The sequence below is a fragment of the Archocentrus centrarchus genome, chromosome 5, assembly GCF_007364275.1.
Source record: "Archocentrus centrarchus isolate MPI-CPG fArcCen1 chromosome 5, fArcCen1, whole genome shotgun sequence".
Taxonomy (NCBI): domain Eukaryota; kingdom Metazoa; phylum Chordata; class Actinopteri; order Cichliformes; family Cichlidae; genus Archocentrus; species Archocentrus centrarchus.
Window position 1 is genome coordinate 18,114,754 of NC_044350.1, and position 21,829 is coordinate 18,136,582.

At 43.8% G+C, this 21,829-nt stretch overlaps 2 protein-coding genes across 2 annotated transcripts; one reads left to right on the top strand and one right to left on the bottom strand.

Moving 5' to 3' along the window:
- Positions 1 to 9,234: 9,234 nt before the first annotated feature.
- On the top strand, positions 9,235 to 12,712 carry wdr77 (WD repeat domain 77). Its single transcript, XM_030729464.1, has 10 exons — positions 9,235 to 9,610; positions 9,864 to 10,049; positions 10,129 to 10,270; positions 10,421 to 10,470; positions 10,743 to 10,813; positions 10,930 to 10,987; positions 11,321 to 11,392; positions 11,492 to 11,600; positions 11,683 to 11,751; positions 11,828 to 12,712. The coding sequence occupies exons 1-10, from the start codon at positions 9,502 to 9,504 to the stop codon at positions 11,973 to 11,975; spliced, it is 1,014 nt and encodes a 337-aa protein (XP_030585324.1). The 5' UTR covers positions 9,235 to 9,501; the 3' UTR covers positions 11,976 to 12,712.
- A 1,069-nt stretch (positions 12,713 to 13,781) lies between these two features.
- Positions 13,782 to 21,589, bottom strand: LOC115780453 (proline-rich extensin-like protein EPR1). The gene is made up of 5 exons (XM_030729650.1): positions 21,382 to 21,589; positions 19,588 to 19,676; positions 17,757 to 17,847; positions 14,855 to 17,189; positions 13,782 to 14,755 (listed from the first exon to the last, which is right to left on the bottom strand). Exons 1-5 carry the CDS (start codon positions 21,458 to 21,460, stop codon positions 14,671 to 14,673), a joined length of 2,679 nt encoding a protein of 892 aa, XP_030585510.1. The 5' UTR covers positions 21,461 to 21,589; the 3' UTR covers positions 13,782 to 14,670.
- Positions 21,590 to 21,829: the final 240 nt, after the last annotated feature.

Below are 21,829 nucleotides of genomic sequence, written 5' to 3' on the forward strand. Positions count from 1 at the left end.
CCTTCACAATAGAAGCGCAGATGATTTGACGTCGTTATAAGTGCGCTTTTACATTATTGTAATTGCTTTTTTTCCCTTGTCACTTTACAGTGGGGTTTGTTTGATAAGGATCTGGCATAATAGTGAACACTGTAATATATATAATCCACTTCCGTGACACAATTACAAATAAAAAGTATGTAAAAGGACATCAAAAGGAGCGAAAATGACTTCCGGTTAGTTGAAAACCGTTTTACTAACTTTTTAAACCTCTGATTTAGCTCAATGAACCCTCTTCAGCTCTCTAACTTACATAAGCTATAACTCCAGCTGCATGAAGCAGTAACTTTCCATATACATGCCACATGAGCCTTGTGTTTTAGGTTTATGTCATGTCCACACAAATTCATTTTACCACATTCAGTAAATGCATTGGTAAATGCATTAGTTCTTATATGGTGCTTTTCTATTCTACTTGAGCACTCAAAGCGCTTTATACAACATGCCTCACTATCTCATTCATACCCATTTATACAAGCACTTTTTTCTACACCCAAGTGCTTTCTAAGATTCACACTCCAATGAACATACTGGAGAGCAACTTGTGTTTCAGTTTCTTGCCCAAGGATATTTTGGCATGCAGACCAAAGAGCACCCAGGAATATAACCACTAACCTTCCAATTAGTAGGTGACCTGCTCTACCTCCTGAGCCACAGCCACCCCAGCCAATCCAGAAAACCCCATCCATAATGTTATGTAAAGTCAGTTTTATTACATAGCTGATTATCACAGAAAAATATTTGCTTAAAGGGACTTAAAAATGCTTTAAAATACATCAAGAATACAGACATGTCTTTGTCTTCTTTTGGCTGCTCCCTTTAGGGTCACCACAGCGGATCATCTTCCTCCATCTCACCCTATCCTCAGCATCCTCCTCTGTCATACCAACCCTCTGCATGTCCTCCTTCACTATATTCATGAATCTTCTCTGCAGGCTTCTTCTTCTACTCCTGCCTGGCAGCTACATCTTCAACATCCTTTGTTCAATATATCCACTATCTCTCCTCTGCAATCCTGAAGACCTGGAAAAGAAGGGAATACACAGACACAAGAATCATCATTCACAGATATATAAAGAAAAACAAGACATGAGTGCTAATGCAGACCTATATGTAGAAGTTGATGAACAAGGAAGAATGTATTCAGCTAACTAAAATGTGAGTTTCGAGTGTTCACAAATTATAGCTTAAATTACCTTTTTTTTTGTCTACATTACAGACACATTCAATGGTGTAATGTTACCAAATACTTCTAGAAATTCTAAAAGATGGCCAGATGATCATGTGGCACATAATTGATCTTCTAAAGCTACAGAAAGAAGGACAATATCAGATTTTTGGGACACTAAGTGGGCACTGGAGAGCCCTGTTAGCCCTCTTGAAATCATTTTAGTGAAGGACTCACTGATATGAACATCAGTTGTGTTGACTCAATGTTACAGATTTTTGTAGTTTGAGCAGTACTGTGGTGTATAGCATTGTAGAATCTCCGCTATTAGATGGATTGTGATAGACATTCCTTCAGGATAACTTGTGTAACTTTTGTGGTACTTTGCATATAGTTCCATCATCAGGTGAATATGTTATTTTAATAGATTCCTCCGTGAATCGCCACCTTATCGTGGTGGAGGGGTTTGTGTGTCCCAGTGATCCCAGGAGCTATGTTGCCCGGGGGCTTGTCCCCCTGGTCGGGTCTCCCATGGCAAATTGGTCCTGGGTGAGGGTCCAGACAAAGAGCGGTTCAGAATACCCCTATGTCTATAAAAGCAAGGGAACAGTTTACACTGCCTGGGTTACCGGGGCCCCACCCTGGAGCCAGGCCTGGGGAGGGAGCTCGAGGGAGAGCGTCTGGTGGCCGGGCATTAGCCTGTGGTGCTCGGCCGGGCGCAGCCCGAAGAGGTTACATGGGCCCGCCCTCCTGTAGGCCCACCACCCGCAGGAGGTGTCGTAGGGGTCGGGTGCAGTGTGTGTCGGGCAGTGGCCGAGGGCGGAGGCCCTGGCGGACCGATCCCCAGCTATCAAGACTGGCTATTGGGACATGGAATGTCACCTCTCTGGTGGGGAAGGAGCCTGAGCTAGTGCGTGAGGTTGAGAGATACCAGCTAGATATAGTTGGGCTCACCTCAACGCATGGCCTGGGCTCTGGAACCAGTCTCCTGGAGAAAGGCTGGACTCTGTTCCAGTCTGGAGTTGCCCTTGGTGAGAGGCGGCGAGCTGGGGTGGGTATTCTTGTATCCCCCCGGCTTGCTGCCTGTACGTCGGAGTTTTCACCGGTGGACGAGAGGGTAGTTTCCCTGCGCCTTCGGGCCGGGGAATGGGTCCTGACTGTTGTTTGCGCTTATGCGCCGAATGACAGTTCAGAGTACCCACCCTTTTTGGAGTCACTGGGCGGGGTGCTGGAGAGTGCTCCATCTGGTGACCCCATAGTCTTGCTGGGAGACTTCAACGCTCACGTGGGCAATGACAGTGAGACCTGGAGGGGCGTGATTGGGAGGAACGGCCTGCCCGATCTGAACCCGAAGGGTGTCTTGTTATTGGACTTCTGTGCAAACCACAGTTTGTCCATAACAAACACCATGTTCGAACATAAGGATGTCCATAAGTGCACATGGCACCAGGACACCCTAGGTCGCAGGTCGATGATCGATTTTGTAATCATATCATCAGATCTGCGGCCGTATGTTGTGGACACTCGGGTGAAGAGAGGAGCTGAGCTGTCAACTGATCACCACCTGGTGGTGAGTTGGATCAGGTGGCGGGGGAAGATGCTGGACAGACCTGGTGCACCTAAACGTATTGTGAGGGTCCGCTGGGAACGCCTGGCAGAAGCCCCAGTCCGGGAGATCTTCAACTCCCACCTCCGGCAGAACTTCGACAGCATTCCGAGGGAGGCTGAGGACATTGAGTCCGAATGGACCATGTTCCACACCTCCATTGTTGAGGCTGCTGCTCAGAGCTGTGGCTGCAAGGTGGTTGGTGCCTGTCGTGGTGGTAACCTCCGAACCAGATGGTGGTCACCGGAGGTGAAGGGAGCCATCAAGCTGAAGAAAGAGTCCTATCGGGCTTGGTTAGCCTGTGAGACTCCGGAGGCAGCTGACAGGTATCGACAGGCCAAGCGGAACGAAGCTCGGGCAGTGGCCGACGCAAAAACTCGGGTGTGGGAGGAGTTCGGTGAGGCTATGGAACAAGACTTTCGGACGGCATCGAAGCAATTCTGGCAAACCATCAGGCGGAGGGGAAAGCAGTGCTCCACTCACATGGTTTATAGTGCGTGTGGGGTGCTGCTGACCTCAACTGAGGCTATAGTCAGGCGGTGGAAGGAATATTTCGAGGACCTCCTGAATCCCACTGACACACCTTCTGTAGTGGAAGCATAGTCTGGGGACAAGGGGGATGACCTGGCCATCACTGGGGGTGAGGTCACTGAGGCAGTTAAACAACTCCTTGGTGGCAAAGCCCCTGGGGTGGACGAGATTCGCCCTGAGTTCCTGAAGGCTCTGGATGTTGTAGGACTGTCTTGGTTGAAACGCCTCTGCAATATCGCGTGGAGATCTGGGGCAGTGCCACTGGATTGGCAGACCGGGGTCGTGGTCCCCATCTTTAAGAAGTGCTCCAACTTTCGAGGGATCACACTCCTCAGCCTCCCCGGAAAGGTCTATGCCAGGGTGCTGGAAAGGAGGGACCGTCTGTTAGTCGAACCTCGGATCCAGGAGGAACAATGCGGTTTTCGTCCTGGTCGCGGAACGCTGGACCAGCTCTTTATCCTCTCAAGGATATTCGAGTGCGCATGGGAGTTTGCCCAACCAGTCTACATGTGCTTTGTGGACTTGGAGAAGGCATTCGACCGTGTCCCTCGGGGTATCCTCTGGGAGGTCCTGCGGGAGTATGGAGTGTCTGGCCCGTTGTTGCGGGCCATTCAGTCTCTGCACAACCGCAGTGAGAGCTTGGTCCGTATAGCCGGTAATAAGTCGGATTCGTTTCCTGTGGGTGTTGGACTCCGCCAGGGCTGCCCTTTGTCACCGATTCTGTTCATAACTTTTATGGACAGAATTTCTAGGCGTAGCCAGGTGGCGGAAGGCTTCTTCCTTGGTGGCCTCAGAGTCTCATCTCTGCTCTTTGCAGATGATGCGGTCCTGTTGGCTTCATCAGGGGGTGGCCTCCAGCTCGCAGTGGAACGGTTCGCAGCCGAGTGTGAAGCGGCCGGCATGAGAATCAGCACCTCTAAGTCTGAGGCCACGGTCCTCAGCCGGAAAAGGGTGGAGTACCCTCTCCGGCTCAGGAACGAGTTCTTGCCCCAAGTGGAGGAGTTCAAGTATCTCGGGGTCTTGTTCACGAGTGACGGGAGAAGGGAGCGGGAGATCGACAGACGGATCGGGACTGCTTCTGCAGTAATGCGGATGCTGCACCGGTCTGTCGTGGTGAAGAGAGAGCTTAGTGTAAAAGCGAAGCTCTCGATTTACTGGTCGATCTACGTTCCTACCCTCACCTATGGTCACGAGCTTTGGGTAGTGACCGAAAGAATAAGATCGCGAATACAAGCGGCAGAAATGAGTTTCCTTCGAAGGGTGGCTGGTCTCTCCCTTAGAGATAGGGTGAGGAGTGCAGCTATCCGGGAGGGGCTCAGAGTAGAGCCGCTGCTCCTCCACATCGAAAGGAGCCAGTTGAGGTGGCTCGGGCATCTGATTAGGATGCCTCCTGGCCGCCTCTTGGGTGAGGTGTTCCGGGCATGTCCCAGCGGGAGGAGGCCCCGCGGCAGACCCAGGACACGCTGGAGAGATTATATCTCTCGGCTGGCCTGGGAACGTCTTGGGGTCCCCCTGGATGAGCTAGAGGAGGTGCCTGGGGAGAGGGAAGCCTGGGCTTCTCTGCTTAGGCTCCTGCCCCCGCGACCCGGCTCCAGATAAGCGGAAGAAAATGGATGGATGGATGGATGGATGGATGGATGGATGGATGGATGGATGGATAATAGCGTGGTTAATGAAGAAAAAGCTGGGTTACTATAGGCTAGAATATATTAAGAAGGTAGACATTCACATTTTTAAACAGCATTAAGACCAAATGAAGAGACATAACTTATGAACACCCTTGAAATGTATATTCCACTTTTGGCATGTAAATATTCAACAATTAAATTATAACTGTATAATTAATTGTATAATTAATTACATAATTATGCTATTTAGCATATTTAAATTAAGCTTATTTAAATAATATGCTCATTCATGCTTTAATGTCTAAAGCAAATAAACCTACACTCATAAAACCGCAGGCCTGACTTGAAAAAATAGTGCTAATCCTGTAATAATGCAAATTATAATATGGTAATAATGCTGTGAATGAAAATAAAGAAATAATATTAAGTTAAAATAATGATAAAATAATAATATTGTAAATACTTTAACTTGCTGGCATCCAGCTGCCAGTACGTTACTCAAAAAATTCTCAGCAAGCTTTTTACAGTGCTGCATACCAGCAGATGAGATGACATCTATAAAAGGCAGTGCATGAACAGGTTTATTTGCATCACATTATTTGCTGTCTTAATTTAAAACAGATGGTGTGATGAAAAGCTGAAGTGCTTTAAAACGGCACAGTTAATTTAAATGTTTCTGGTACCCTGGCACAAGGGGGAAAAGAAAATGTGCAACAAAAAAGGCTATCCAACAAATTGTTAGGTGTATTTTAAAAGTTAGTATCTGTATCTATATCTATATCAGCCCAGGAATGTCACATTAGTAATAAAAAAAAAAAGTTAAATAACTCCTTAGCTTAATTTGTCTATAACTAACAGACGTAGGCAGTTACATGGAAGTACAGGTTGAAATTATGCCTTGTCGATGGCAGTTTTTTGTTTTCTTTTGGTTTTTGGTTTTTCCCAGTGGCAGAAAAAAGCTTCCATAGATTGCACATCCATTAGGTTAAAAAAAAGTCATTAGTTCCGGAATATGGCAGCAAGGTCATTATAAATAAAACTAAACTCCCCGGTGAATCATCACTGTATCGTGTTGGACTTCCTTACCCCAGAGCTATGTTGTCCGGGGCCCTGGTAGGGTCTCCCATGGTAAATTGGTCCTGGGTGAAGGACCAGACAAAGAGTGATTCCAACAACCCTATGGAAGACACACCAAGGGAACTATTTAAACTGTCCAGGATAGGGTTACCAGGGCCCCGCCCTGGAGCCAGGCCTGGGGAGGGTGCTTGAGAGAATGTGTCTGGTGGTCGGGTATTAGCCTGTGGTGCCCAGCTGGGAGCAACACAAAGGAGAGACATGGGCCCGCCCTCCTTCAGGCCCACCACCCGCAGAAGGCGTCGTAGGGGTCGGGTGCAATGTGTGTCCCTGGCTATCGAGACTGGCTAATGGAATGCCACCTCTCTGGTGGGAAAGGAGCCTGAGCTAGTTTGCGAGGTTGAGAGATACCAGCTAGATATAGTCGGGCTCACCACAGCACATGGCCTGGGCTCTGGAACTAGTGTCCTGGAGAGAGGCTGGAGTCTGGAGTTGCCTCGTATCCCCTCGGTTTACTGCCTGTATGAAACTTCAACGCTCACGTGGGCACTGACAGTGAGACCTGGAACAGCGTGACTAGAAGGAACGGCTTCCCTGATCTGAACCCAAATGGTGTTTTGTTATTGGACTACTGTGGAAAACACCGTTTGTCCATAACAAACACCATGTTCAAACACAAGGATGTCCATAAGTGCATGTGGCATCAAGATAGCCTAGGTCGTAGGTTGATAATCGATTTTGTAATCGTATCATCAAATCCGCAAGTGTATGTTCTGGACACTTGGGTGAAGAGAGCTGTCATCTGACCACCACCTGGTGGTGAGTTGGATGAGGTGGTGGGGAAGGATGCTGGACAGACCTGGATCACCTAAACATATAGTGAGGGTGTGCTGGGAACGCCTGGCAAAGGCCCCAGTCCGCAAGATCTTCAACTCCCACCTCTGCCAAAACTTCGACAGCATTGGAAGGGAGCCATCAAACTGAAAAAAGAGTCCCATCGGGCTTGGTTGGCCTGCGGGACTCTGAAGGCAGCTGATAGGTAATGGCAAGCCAAATGGAACGTGGCTCAGGCGGTGGCTAAAGTAAAAATTCGGGTGTGGGAGGAGTTTGGTGAGGCCATGGAAAAGACTTTACGACTGTCTCAAAGCAATTCTGGCAAACCGTCAGGCCACTAACGAGAGAAAAACAGTGCTCTACTCACACGGGGCACTGCTGACTTCAACTGAGGCTATAGTTAAGTAATAGAAGTAATACTTCGAGGACCTTCTTAATCCCACTGACATGCCTTCTGTAGTGGAAGCATAGTCTGGGGACATGGGGGACAACTCAACCATCACTTGGGGTTAGGTCACTGAGGCAATTAAACAATTCCTTGTTGGTAGGGCCCCTGGGGTGGATGAGATTCACCCCGAATTCCTGAAGACTCTGGATATTGTAGGGCTGTCTTGGTTGACATGCCTCTGCAACATCGCGTTGGAGATCTGGGATGGTGCCACTGGATTGGCAGACTGGGATTTTGGTCCCCATCTTTAAGAAGGGGGACCGGAGGGTGTGTTCCAACTATCGGGGGATCACACTCTTCATCCTCCCCAGTAAGGTCTATGCCAGGGTGCTGGAAAGGTGGGTCCATCCGTTAGTTGAACCTCAGATTCAAGAGGAATAATGCAGTTTTCATCCTGGTCACGGAACGCTGGACCAGCTCTTTATCCTCTCAAGGATATTTGAGTGTGTGTGGGAGTTTGCCCATCCAGTCTACAAGTGTTTTCTGGACTTGGAGGAGGCAATCGACCGCATCCTTTAGGTATTTTTTTTTCTTGGGGGGGGGTCCATATTGCAATGAGCCAGATTTGTTTCCTTTGGGTGTTGGACTTCACCAGGGCTGCCCTTTGGACAGAATTTCTAGGTGTAGCCAAGTTTCAGAAGGCTTCTAACTTGGTGGCCTCAGGATCTCATCTCTTTTTTTATGGATGATGCGGTCCTGTTGAATTCATTGGGTGGTGGCCTCCAGCTCACAGTGGAACAGTTTGCAGCCTAGTGTGAAGGGGCTGGCATGCGAATTAGCACCTCTAAGTCTGAGGCCATGGTCATCAGCTGGAAAAGGATGGAGTGCCCACTCGATTTGCTGCCCCAGGTGGAGAAGTTTAAGTATCTCAGGGTCTTGTTCACAAGTGACGGGAGAAGGGAGGCTGCTGCTCCCCACCCTAGATAAGCAAAAGAAAATAAATCGATGGATGGATGGATGGAGCATCGATCTAAAAACAAAAATGAGCAAACTTATTGTTGGGGCTTGACCTGCCTGTTATTCCACATGTAATTTTGCACATCATACCTGGATACGCGCACACTTCTAAGAGACTGATGTGGAGCTGAATCCCCCCCTGCCCCTGGCCCTTCCCTTTTTTTTTTTTTTTCTTGCAATTTATTATTTACCTTTACTCTGTTGATTCTTCACTTTGGGATGGGTGGGTGGGTTGGGGTGTTACCGTTTTCTTTTTTACTTGTTTTTGTCTTTTCTGGACTGTGTTTATTTATCTTTTCTATAATACTACTGACAGTTGGGCAGTTGGAGTCTGGGATCCGTTCACTGCTGTTATTGTTGTATGGACTCATCTATGGTTGAAGAGGAGGAAGAAGGTCCTAGCACTGTAAACATCCATTTATGCTGACTGGTCTTAACTGACTGATCAACATGGTGTATGTATACATATGCAGATGACTGTCTTGTCAGTGCTGCGCTGTTGACAATAACTTGTTGTTGAAAACAATAAATATATAATGTCAAAAAGTGAGCAAACCCACTCTGGAAACTAACTGAAAATGAACTGAATTAAAAGCAAAAGTTAAAAACAAATAAAATTAAAACTAATAAGAAAATCGAAAACTATAATAACTCTGGATGACAGTAATACTTTTGTGTGTGTGTGTGTGTGTGTGTGTGTGTGTGTGTGTGTGTGTGTGTGTGTGTGTGTGTGTGTGTGTGTGTGTGTGTGTGTGTGTGTGATAAATCTCTTTTTGGCCAAAATGAGAGGCACCGTCTGATTACGAAATATTTTTCACCGTTTCTGCACGATGGTCATTCACAAATCTGAAGGTCGGAGTAGTTCATCTTCCCATGAAGAGGGCAGTAACACACCCAGTAGTGCGTAATACTGCCAAAAACTCCAAAAGAAGAAGAAGCACCACTGAACAGGAAGTGTATGCTGCTAGTTCCATGTGTCGCTCTCCTCTCGATCATTCATTCGCGAAACAAAAGATTTACGGACTAAATTTTCATGTATTAAGGGCATAATCGTGTTTTTAGCAACCGACAATATACTATTATTATTAATAATACTTTCCAAATAAACTTAAAACTAAAACTGCTGCATTTCTGCAGTAGCTCTAGCTAGCTAACGTAGGAGTTGTGCTGTAGAAATTTAGAAGATCTCAGCAAAAATTTACAGTGAGGTTTCTGGATGAATAGTGCAGTGGACACCAGCATGATGAAGGATAACCGGTGGAACATACCCCCCAATGCTCCAGCATGCATGGAGAGGCACTTGTGCTCCGCACAGTACAGAGCAGGTAGGAAAAAAGGAGCGCTAGTTGGAGGTAACTTACCGAGTAAACACGTGGTGCCGCTAGTTAGTTAGTTATTAGCGTGTTTACATTTGCACTGATCTACTGTAGTTCTGCGATGGATTTGCCGTGTATATATCCAATAAAATGTTAAATAAGTATAACTTTGTTTCAAATCTATTCAGCGTATGTTTAGCCGTCAGGCCTAAATGTAAATATTGATGTGCTAAAGGGTTTTCTCATTGGGTTTTCTCCACAGACGGCACCCTGCTGCTTGGTGCCTCCAGCCTTACTGGTAGAAGCTGGCAGGGATCTGTTTGGATCTACAGTGACCCCGAGCAGGCCCCCAGTGAGGGGTTCTGCAAAGCTGGTGTGCAGACTGAGACTGGTGTCACAGATGCCAAATGGGTGTCAGAAAAAGGAATTATTGTTGGATCAGATTCAGGTACTGGGATGTTTTTATGGAAGCTGAATCAAGCACAGACTTGAGACTGGTATGAAACTAGTTTGGTTTGACTGTGCAGGTGCGTTGGAGCTCTGGGAACTGGCAGAGGATGAGCGCCTGCTGGTGAATCGCTTTACCAAACACGACCACGACAATATTGTTACTACAGTAAGCCCCATGGTTGGAGCAAGCACTGCAGTCACTGGCAGCATGGACTGCAGGTTAAACTTGTTTTACATAGACATCTGTACACCATTCCACATGTCACTACAGATCAATATCATGTTGATTGCTTCTGTTTCAACTTTGGCTTAATTTCTTGATGAGTTGCCCTTTTTTATCCCCTAAATTGCATCTTTTCTTTATTACAGAATCAAAGTCTGGGATCTAAGTCAGGAAACAGTTGTCACTACCTACAGTGGTAAGTATCTTAAAATTTTTTTAATGTGTAAATGTAATGTATTCTTGTTTAGCACTGGTTTCGGCATTCTTCTACCTATTCATGTATATTTTAGATTAATTAACTTACCGGATATTTTTCTATTACTGATATTACCAGACTATCTCAGTGTCATATCCTAATTGACTCTTATGAATAATGTAATGCTGAGGGAAAGTTTTACATTGAAGAAGTTTAAAGTTTTTACTTGAAAAGGTTAACTGAACAGTTCTTAATGTTTTTTCTTCCCACAGTGCACACACAGCCAGTCAGTTGTGTTGCCTGCAGTCCTACAGATGAATCTCTCTTTCTCTCCTGTAGTGAAGTAAGATACTGATCAGAGTGTTGTTTGCATTGTTGTCACAGAGGTTTATTTATTGCACTGTAGAGCTCCAATCTTAAGCTAAACTCAACTTGTTCATGTTATCACCACTTCTTCAGGATGGCCGTGTGTTGTTGTGGGACAGGAGGAAGCCCAACAAACCTGCATCAAGAATAGGTAAGCTGCTTCACCAAGCTTGGATAACTGCTTTCACCACAGGGTACTGCAAGAATAGTGTTGATTAGTAATGATAGAGCAGCACAGGAAATTAATTAGGAAAGTGAGAAAGAAATTGTACCTTTTAGATTTCAAAACAAATATTATAAATGTTATATTTACTAGTTCATGCCAGTACAATCATTAGATTTTCCATCATCCATCTTTAACACACACACACATACAGACTAAGCACTGTATTGAAGTAGGAGTGTATACTAATGCAGAATATCCTGTATGAATAACGAGATATAACCAGTGCACTGTCTATTGTAATTTTTGTTTTCATTTCAGATGTAGAGTCGCCCAGCTGCTCCCCTACTTCTCTAGCTTGGCACCCCCACCACAGAAGCACCATTGCTTTTGGTAAAGTGTTGATTCACATTTAATTGTGAGAAATGTAATTGAGAGTTGCATTTTTTTTTGTTGTTTGGGTTTTTTTTTAACATTTTAACTGTTTCTCAGGCGATGAGCTGGGCACAGTGACTGTGAAAGATTTCCTGGGATCGGAGCCAACCCGGGTGGAGAATGTTCACAGACGCAGAGTTAATGGGCTCGCCTTCTCCACACATAGGTAAATATAAAGTGTGTCACAATCTCACCCTAGGCTTTCTTGCTCCTATATAAAAATCTAACTTCTTTCTTTTTTTCCCCAGCACCTCCTTGCTAGCCTCTGTCAGTGATGACTGTAGTGTTGCTGTTATGGACTCTGAACTGCGAGAAATGTGAGTGTTTATACTTCATGTTGAAAAATTTTGTTTCCAGCTCTAATAAAAATACTAATCAGATATTCGTTTGCAGGCTCAGAGACCGGCGGCACCAGGACTATGTCAAAGGTGTGAGCTGGCTTCACAATGGCTCCTCCACCCTCACAACAGTAGGCTGGGATCATCTTGTGCTTCACCACACAGTGCGTCCAGTCGATGGAGCCCCCAGCTCCTCTTCTTAGACCCATAGATGGTTATGCACTGTGGAAAAGCGCCATATTCCCCCTCACTACTTTCCCCTCATTCATAAGGGGAGTCCAAGAGCTAAATGTCATTTTGGAAAAAATGGGTTGAAGTGTCTCACTGTCTCTCTGTCTTGACTTCTGTGCATTACTAATATAGACAGTATAAAAGGTGGACATAATTACTGTGATGTCGCCTGTTGGTTTGTGAAGTCCTGTTTTGACCAGGTCTTGTGATGACCGTTTCTGCTGTCGCCATTTTGGTTGCAAAAATAAGATGTGAGGAGAAGTTGTGGGTCTGACTTACTCATTAGTTAACAACTTGCAATTGACAAGTCGTTAGCTAGTGAGCGAGCAGGAAATACCATGGAAACATGGTATGACTGAGATTTACAAAATAGATTTAAATTTTATATTCAGCATGATCCAAAGTGAGTGACTGAGCCCATAATCTCAGCAGGAAAGTGTTTAGAGAGGTCAAGAAAGAAAGCAGTTTTCCCATAGACTTCTACAGGACTGGAAGTCTTTCTGTAACCACACCTATCACACCTGGTGGCCTTCAGATGAAATTCAGATTTACGACACTTCCCCATTGACTTAATTTTTCCAGCTACATCCATATTTTATGCTGTCTATGATTACTAATCACATCACAGTCTCTACCCACTTCATTCATACTGTATAGTTTTTCCCTTGTGTACTTGTATCAAAGCAATATGTTTGTGTTGCAGAATTTTACATTAAAGGTAACATAATGCTGTAATACCATCATTATTTTGAGTTTTCTTTGTGTTTACTGATGTCTAATATGAAAACTGCAGTCAAAAAGTTCCTCTGCTGAAAAGCAACAACCATGACCTTCTCCTTCAAGGTCTTCTCCTTGTGCACCTCTGCACTGCGTCCAGCGCTGCAGCTATTTTGAGATTGCTTCCTGGAATGCCAAACCTGGCAAGTAGGGTCAGTCGTGAGTGAAGAATGTTTATCCTCGGACACCTCAGGACGTGGGAGACAGCAAAGTGCATTACCCAGTTTTAAAAAAAAAAAAAGGACAAACATGCTCCTGGTGACACTCTTGACCTGGGACCCATCACCCGTCAGTAGTGATAATCCTCCACATTAAGTATGGTTCACTTTGACGCAGAAGATGATATTTCAACACAACACAATAGCAGAAGCAATGGTAGCCTGGCAGAAGTGATGAAGGAAACAATCTCAAATGGGATAGCTGCTAAACTTAAATTAGGTATGGGTGGTGGAACTTTTTGATCACATCTGCTGCAAAATATCTTACTGTAATACACAAGATCTGTTTTCCCACAAACTTCTCCTACACGATCAGGAGTTGCGCAACTGAAATTAGCACACAGGTACATGACAGGGCCCTGAAGGTTTTTATTTATATCAAATATTATGAGATCATCATGTTGTCTACCAGCCACCTAAGAATTTGCTAAAATGACTTATTTGTAGCATGTAGGAACCTACAACACCTTATAAAAGTATTGCATCATTTTATAAGGTGGTGTAGTCACGTTTCCTAGCAACCACCTAACAGATTAAAATCACAAACCAAACAATACTGTCTTATGGGCATGTGCTAGCACTGTATATTAAGTTTGCACTTACACTCTGAGCCATAGCTGAACTCTTTCATTACCAGCTGTTGTAGCACCATGTATAGAGGTGTGACTGACAACACTGATGCAAATCACTGCAATCTGTATTTATATGCATTTAAATTATGACCCAACTTTCTGGAAACTGGGGCTTGTTTTTTATATGTAAAAAAAACAAAACACAATGGCATTCATTTAAATTGGTTAAATTTATTTTCTAGTTAGAGAAACTGAGTAGATAAACTCCTTATTTTGATGGCTTTGTATATACAACTTGAACATGTACATATAACTACATCTTGCAATATGTAAATTCCATTTTCATATTATACAAACCGATATGTCCATCAATAAAAACATAAATGTAACTAGATTAACACTTTTTACTGCAGTGGAATAATAAACCTTATACAAATAGTAAAGGATTTCTTGGATAAATAAATGTGAGAATCATACTAGAACTCCACTACTTTGCTCCAGTAATCTTACATAATCTAGATGTAACAGTGAAAGAACATTTCCCATTATTTAGCAGGTAATTACAGCATGGAAAACAAGAATTATACTCCAAATTATTATATTTCACAATTAAGACTATAAATGGTTCTATAAAAGACTTTTTTTTTTTTTACTTGATCGTTTCTATCTATATAATTAATATTACCCATGAGCAATTCACACTAATCAAAAGCTACAGTTAAAAAGTCGACATATGCAAAATATAGACTAAATAATTAGCTACAACTAAACAAATGTTTAAACATTTCTACCCAACTGTGATACAATGGAAAAGAAAACACCATTTGACAGAGTATCATGTTCATCTTCATAACTCAGCAGTCCTTTGTCATGAGACATTCTTAACATATTTGCTACCCACTTGTATGTAAATAATCTGTGTGAAAACTTTTTTCCTTTAGCTGTGGTACACACTGCTGTGGATAAAACTGTCCTTTCACATACAGTGTGTGCTGTACTCTGCAGAAGGGTCAAAGAGCTGGAACTGAAGCTGCAGGTGCCGTCTTCACAGGAGGAGCTGGAACTGAAGCTAAAATGTCCAAGACCATTAATAATCCCCGCTACTCATAATAAGTAATAGGATTTTTGGTTCCAGGTCGAACTGTGAAGGTCATACCATGTTGATATTTAGACTTTGGTCCATTGCTGAAAAGAAGAACACATTATGAGTGGATACAGTAGCCAACCACTGGGTTTGTCATCTTAAAAACTCAATGTGTGATATTTGAGCATCAACAGTCTTACCTGATGGAACCTTTTGTTGATGAGTTATCCTGATATTTTTTTTCCACTTTGCGCTGCAACTCCGTCATGTCCAGGGTTCCTGCTTTGTGCTGATAGTTGGGTGTTGATGGTTTGAGTTGGTCGCTGGCTTCCCATTCATCGGAAGGGGGCTCTGCATCTTCCTTTTGGTGAGACATTTTAGGGGCCATTTCCTCCAGCTTCTTTTTTAAGATGCACTGGAGATCAAAATGTCTTTGTTCAAGAGTACGTCCTGACTGACTTGGGTCTGCCCTGGGTTTTGTCTGGATTTGTGACTTTGGTTGAGCACTGGGTGGTGGTGGGTTTAAAGGAGGGGGAGCTGGAATTGAAGCTGCAGGTGCCGTCTTCAGAGGGGGAGCTGGAACTGAAGCTGCAGGCGCCGTCTTCACAGGAGGAGCTGGAACTGAAGCTGCAGGTGCTGTCTTCAGAGGAGGAGCTGGAACTGAAGCTGCAGGTGCTGTCTTCAGAGGAGGAGCTGAAACTGAAGCTGCAGGTGCCGTCTTCACAGGAGGAGCTGGAACTGAAGCTGCAGGTGCCGTCTTCACAGGAGGAGCTGGAACTGAAGCTGCAGGTGCTGTCTTCAGAGGAGGAGCTGAAACTGAAGCTGCAGGTGCCGTCTTCACAGGAGGAGCTGGAACTGAAGCTGCAGGTGCCGTCTTCACAGGAGGAGCTGGAACTGAAGCTGCAGGTGCCGTCTTCACAGGAGGAGCTGGAGCTGAAGCTGCAGGTGCCGTCTTCAGAGGAGAGGATAGAACTGAAGCTGAAGAGGTAGGACTTAAAGAGGGTTGTGTTGTATTTAAAGGAGACTGAACTGAGCCAGGAGAAAGAGAGCTTATAGGTGGTAGAGGTGCCTTTTTTGTGGGAGGGTCAGGTGGACAGAAGGAAGGAGGCAGCTCCATAATCTTGGTTAAATCATCAAACTCTGGTGGTGGAGGGAGTAACGGCATGCTGATCTCTTTATTGCTCTGAGGCTGTGCAGACTGGGACTGTGAGTTGCTTTGATATGCATTTTGTCTCTGCTCAGCTATTTTGCTAACAGTTGGGGTTTCTATGATGTTGTTGAGAGCTGGACTGGTAGATGGTACCTGGCCATTGACTAGTGCATGACTGCTTGAATTTTCTGGAGCATCATTTGTTTTTGGATGTTGTATTGGACTGAAATACTCTGGAGTCTCTGGTAGTATTTTTTCACTTGGGTGAATACTTGGCTTGTCATTCTTCTTTGCACTGCTATCCTGTGACAGAGAGTGAGTCGATCTGTGTTTCTCTCTTTCTTTAGCTGCCTGTAGAAGAGCCAGCGGAGAAGCTGCATGTCCATCTCGTGCTCCATGGGTTTGATTTCCTTTCAGGCTGTGTAGTTTACGATCCAATAACGGGCTGAATTTCTGGTCTGGACTTTGGTATCGTCCAGGTTTGTCTTTGATGGGCTCTAAATTCATCGGAGTACTGTTCACTTTCTCAACTCCCTCAAGCTGTGGAGACTTCTGAGGTGGTGGCAGTACTGGGTTGGTTATTTCTGCAGAAATTGTCTCTGTTTTAGCCTCAGTTTTTTGCTCAGGTGGGGGTGATTCAGAAGGTTGGGCAACTTGCAAGTTCTTTTTCAGCTCCTGTACATCATTGGGAACTGGTTTAGATGGTGCAGCTACTTTAGAAGCATTTCCATCCGCCTGGACAAGCACAGGAATGGAGTTAGCAGTCCCAGAATCTTCCAGGATTAACAGGTGGTTAGATTTTTTCTCACGATCCTCAAGACCACTATAAAATGAGGTCTTAGGAGTACTGTTAATCTTTGCCCTGTGTTGGGGATTGAAGGTGGACAATGTGGGTGCCTGCACAGGGGGAGGTGGTGCAGGAGAGTGTGGTGGAGAGTCAAGGCTGGAGACTGAGGAAACTCTAATGGGTTTTGGAGGTGGTGTCTTCTGAGTCTTCTGCCGCCTTTCAGTAGGGGGCTGTGGTGCGGCAAATTTTGGATGCTCTGGAACTTGGGCTGTTGGCAGACTAGAAATGGGTATGGAAGATGCAGAGCCAGTAGAAGAGGTAGATGGAGGCTTTGGCGGAGCCATTGGTGGTCGTTTTAAGAAGGATAAATCCTCTTCTTTTGGTTCCACTGAAGGAGGATTTGGTGCAGGCATGGAAGGAGGCTGTAGGGTTGCTGGGTCTAGACTGTTTAGGTCACCCAAGAAGTCTGGTGGAGGCGGGATAAAAACATTTGGAGGGGGTGGAGGTGCTACAGAAGGACAAGGGGGAACAAATATTTCCTCCTTGTCAAGGTCAGGCACTGATGTAACGAAGCCATTAGACAACTGACCTCCACCAACTGTGTTAAAAAAAAAAAAAAAAAAGACAGGACAAATGAAAAGCGCTCAGTGGTGTCATACATTGTGGAGATATAATATTCAAATATGTGAGGAAAGTTTGCTGCATAAATACCACACTAAAATTGAAATGGTTCACTTTCATTTAAACAATGCAATTCACCTGTGCATAGAACTGACAATAAATAATTTTTAAAAAATGAAATAAATTATAGTTTAAAGATTGAAATTCAAGTTTCTTACATAGATTCAGAATCGCTAGTAAAAAAAATAAAAGGAAGTAAATGGATTCCACTTCTTGTTGGGAACGCAAACACTCCCATTATGTAAATATGGTTGCCGTCTGTTATAGTATAACGTTTGGACATTTTCAGGGTGGTTATTGAGCAATTGCCTAGATAAACATTTACCCGCCCTCCCCTTTTTCTTCTCTTTATTGTCATCCATCAGCTAAGTCTGAGCAAAAGCGCCACAAGATATGTGGCCCTTTCACAGTCTAAATAATGAAATTCTTGCCCTTTAGTCAAGTTAAACCTGAAGTACACATTAGAGGGTAGATAGATGCTCACCTGAACCATTGATCTTTGGACCATTAACGGGGGGGAGGAGGGGGACTTTAGGTGTTGGGACAGCAAAGCCTTGAAAACTCTCAGATGAGGACTGTGAGGGGAGAAGAGTGTCAGACTTGATTTCTCAAACCCCTCAACACAAGAGACAAAGAAGTACAGTACAAATGAGATAAGGCTACATACTGTTCAATACACACAAAGATTTTTTTTTTCTGGCAAGTATTCAGTCTTGAGGTGAACAAACCAGTTCTCAACTATAGTAGCTCTAAGTGTTCCTTGAAAACAGGTTGGCCTGTCCAGTACTTCTATGATGGTAGTTGACAGCGTCTTACGTGCAAATAATTCTTTGTTAAATATGTAAGATTGCAGCAACTTAAGTCTAAGCATGACCTTTAAGGTTCTTGACAATAAAACCACAGCTAGAGGGTTTTTTTAAAAAAAAAGAAAAGTCATACACAACACGTTTTGCATACTTGAGTCATGAGAAATATGTGGTGAATCAGAGGATACACCTATTATTCATCACATTGTCTAAAATGGGCCTGGCTGAGAAAATTGCGTGTTACTTAGATACATGCATGTTTATGTTGTATGTGAGAGGGGCAAAATAGAGGTATGGAGAGAGCTGCTCTTTAAGGCACTAAAATAAACAGAGACTATGTTGACACAATACAAAGCCAAGAGACTGAAGAGGATATATGCCCTTCAAAGGAGCAGATAATCATTCCAGGAATACAAAACAGCTGTATCTTCTAATTTAAGTCTGTTACAGGCCATTTGAGGAGAAAAGCATCAACCAAACAGCAGTCTTTTTAAGTGAACTCGATTGATTTATGACCTAAGAGCTCCCCGTATACTGTGTTTCAGCCAGGCTGATTGTATACAGTAATAATATCAATAGATAAGTTCCTCCTTGGATAACACCCTCCTTTGCTAATAATCCAACTTATGTAGCTATTTGGAAAGGTATGAAAACTGCATCACAGAGCGAGGGCGTGTCATTAAAGTCAGCATGATCCAGTTTGATTCCATCTCGCTTGTTCTCAGCGCAATGACTCACTTTCATCTGTCGCAGCACTGCCCATGTGCTGCAGGGTGTGCCGCATCCACATGCCACAGAACACTCCTAAAACACTGAGGTGAGGTGAGGTGTGTGAACCAAGCGCCCAGATGAGCTTGTCATTTCTGTCTGCACCGAGATGTTATTGATAGGAGGCATGTACCTAAGATGAACTGTTCCAAACTTAATTAAAATGAAATCCTGCCTAAATCTATTAATAGCACAACGTAAAAAAAAAAAAAAGCAATTACGAACAGAAGTTGTGCATCTTACCTAATCTGGAAAAAGGCCGTTCCCTCATACTGCACATAAGAGCCCCAAACTAGTCTTTTTTTTTTTTGTAACAATGTATTTAATCAATAATCTTATTGTCTATTTTGAAAATAAAATCTTACTCTTGCAGATTTGCATCTATGGCAATATAATTTTTGCTGTGAACTTCCTGCTATGGCAGCATCATTGTGAGGCACAGCATCTTTCATAGTATTACTGGACAGAATTTAAAAATAAATAAATAAAAATAAATAAGATGTGAGCATTCTCACTCTCACATGAGGGAAAAGTATATTTAGAGCTCTATTTGGAGACTCAGTGTGCAGACTACGCCACACATCAGATACCAAAAGTAAAGTGTCAGCTGCAGGGACAGGGTTTAAGGCTTTATAAATGGTGAGGCTGTTCACGCATAAATCTTATGTTGCATCTACATCAGAAACTGGGTAATGAATGTAAAAATTCATGTGAACCATGCAGCTTTAATGAGATACTCACAGCATGATGCTTGACCGTAGGTCTGGCCCGCACGCTGGCAGTCCCGGACTCAGGAGTTGCGGTTGGCCCAAGGAGCAGCTCCACGTTTTCTGTGAAGAGGAAAAATAATAGATCAATAATATCTGGCAGGCCTCTGATAGCAAAACAAGTTTCAATTAACTGCTTTAGCTGTTAAATTTTTAATAAATTTGCCAGTAAAGGACAAAACAGTGAGGTTGTAAACTTTCCTGTGCAGGTAATGAGATACTGTGTGCACTGTGTGTCTTCTAAGTAGTTGTCAGTCAGCTTAATGATCTGCTGTGTGCCCCATAGTTGTTGACAACAAAATAGCTAGGCACAGCTGAGCTGATGATTGCAGTCTTTATTTAAAGTTCACCATTATTTTTAAGTGAAAACGCAGTTGTGGTGACAACTGAAATCTATTACAGCAACACCACTTAATTTATACTGTACATAACTGCAATGTTGTGATCATATATGCAGATGTAAATGATTGATCTGCAGCAAAGCTCGGAAGATTGATTTGATTTCAAGCCCGAGCTGTAACTGTGTTCACTCACTGAAAGGATCTGCATCACATGCTGCTTTTATGTGGCTTTACCTTTTGTCCTTTCTGCAAACAGTGAGACACAATGGTCTTCCATTTTTAAGTCAAAGTGACTAAGAGACCATATAGTCGTCTTCCTGTGTCAGTGGAAAAGCCTGATTTTTTTTTTTTGTATGTCGCATACATTTCCCCTATAATCAAAAGCAATCCAAGACACAGGCTACGCTCAAGGATGACTTAAAAGCACACCGAGGCAAAGACCCGAAACATGATCCTCCCCAACTTAAGTTATGGAAGACAATAACATTCCTGGGAAACTCAGGATTTCAGAATGGAAACTTAAAAAGTCGTGCATTCCTTTTTTCCAGTAAAAACTGATGAAAGGCACGTGTCACTCTAAGATCTCTTAAGAGTGTCTTTGTGCTCGTTCAGCTTTCTATTACAAAAGCTGAGACAGGAACCAGAGTGACAGTGGAGCCTGCTGTAATAAACAAGTATATCAGTCTAACCAAATTATTATTTTCCTATTTTACCCCTTTCTGATTTAAATAGCCAAATGAGCTCTCTCCTGTTGCAGCTTTGCATAGCAATTGCCCTCTCGTTTCCTGCTCTGTCTAGTCCAGTGTCACTGATGTCACTGAGAGCTAGTTGACTTATCAGTAAACTACTATCAGTGTGTGAAAGTAGAAATTGTCCTGCATTTGAATGGCCATAATATTGTGATTATTAGGTTGTGTTTCCTTCCCTACAGCTTTAAACTGCGTCACACACTCTGTTGTTATACTATGTAAATATACTGTTTTATACTGTTATGCCCAGAAGAGTGACTTTGTGTTAGGTAAATAAAAGCATCAGATTTTTGTTTTCATCTACCCAAAGTACCCATTAGCTATTTTAGACAAAAACCTCCGTTACCTCTTTCAAAACTTAAACTCGGATGACGGTGAACAGTTTGAAGACGACAGATCACATTAAACACATGTATTTGTTTTTGTCACAAGCATTGATCACATTTCTTAGAAGACACCTGCTGCTGCCTATTTAAAAGGACACGCCAATGAAATGAAAAAGCCCAACTGTCCTGTAGGATTCACTCCTGTCAGCAGGTATAAATCTACATACGGGAGCTTCGTTGAAACAGATGTGTCTTCATTTCAACACCAAGTCCAAAGGTCGTGTTATTCTTCACTGTAAGCTTAAATACCTGCTCTCATAATAGCACTGTAAGCCTAAAACAAAGTACTCACCGAGCTCATTCCTTTTGACATCGGTGTCGAAAAGAGAGTGATTCTTTCGACTCAGAAAATTCAGCGACCCCTTCTTCATTGTTATTGATTAGTTGATGCGTTGACGACTCTCGGCTTCAGCGGTTCATTGGCGCAGTCTCACCGGCAGGTAAATCCGAGGTAAAGCGCAAATGGGCGGCTCTGCGCGACAGCGTTTCTCCAGGTACACCTGATTCCAGTGATTTGGTGCAAACTTTTCGAACAGATAGAGAAAATGGAGCAAACCCCGCCCACTTTACTGTGCCTCCCTGTTTCTGTCCGTACACTCCCAGCAACAGCAGCAGCAACAGGTGAGGCTCTCCTTGCATTCCAGCACAAACCTTGTCACAAGTTTATTAATGTCCTGGCAGTGTCACTGTTAGATGAGGCTGTCAGCATCCGCACTTTAGCGCGGTGGTCTACCTATATC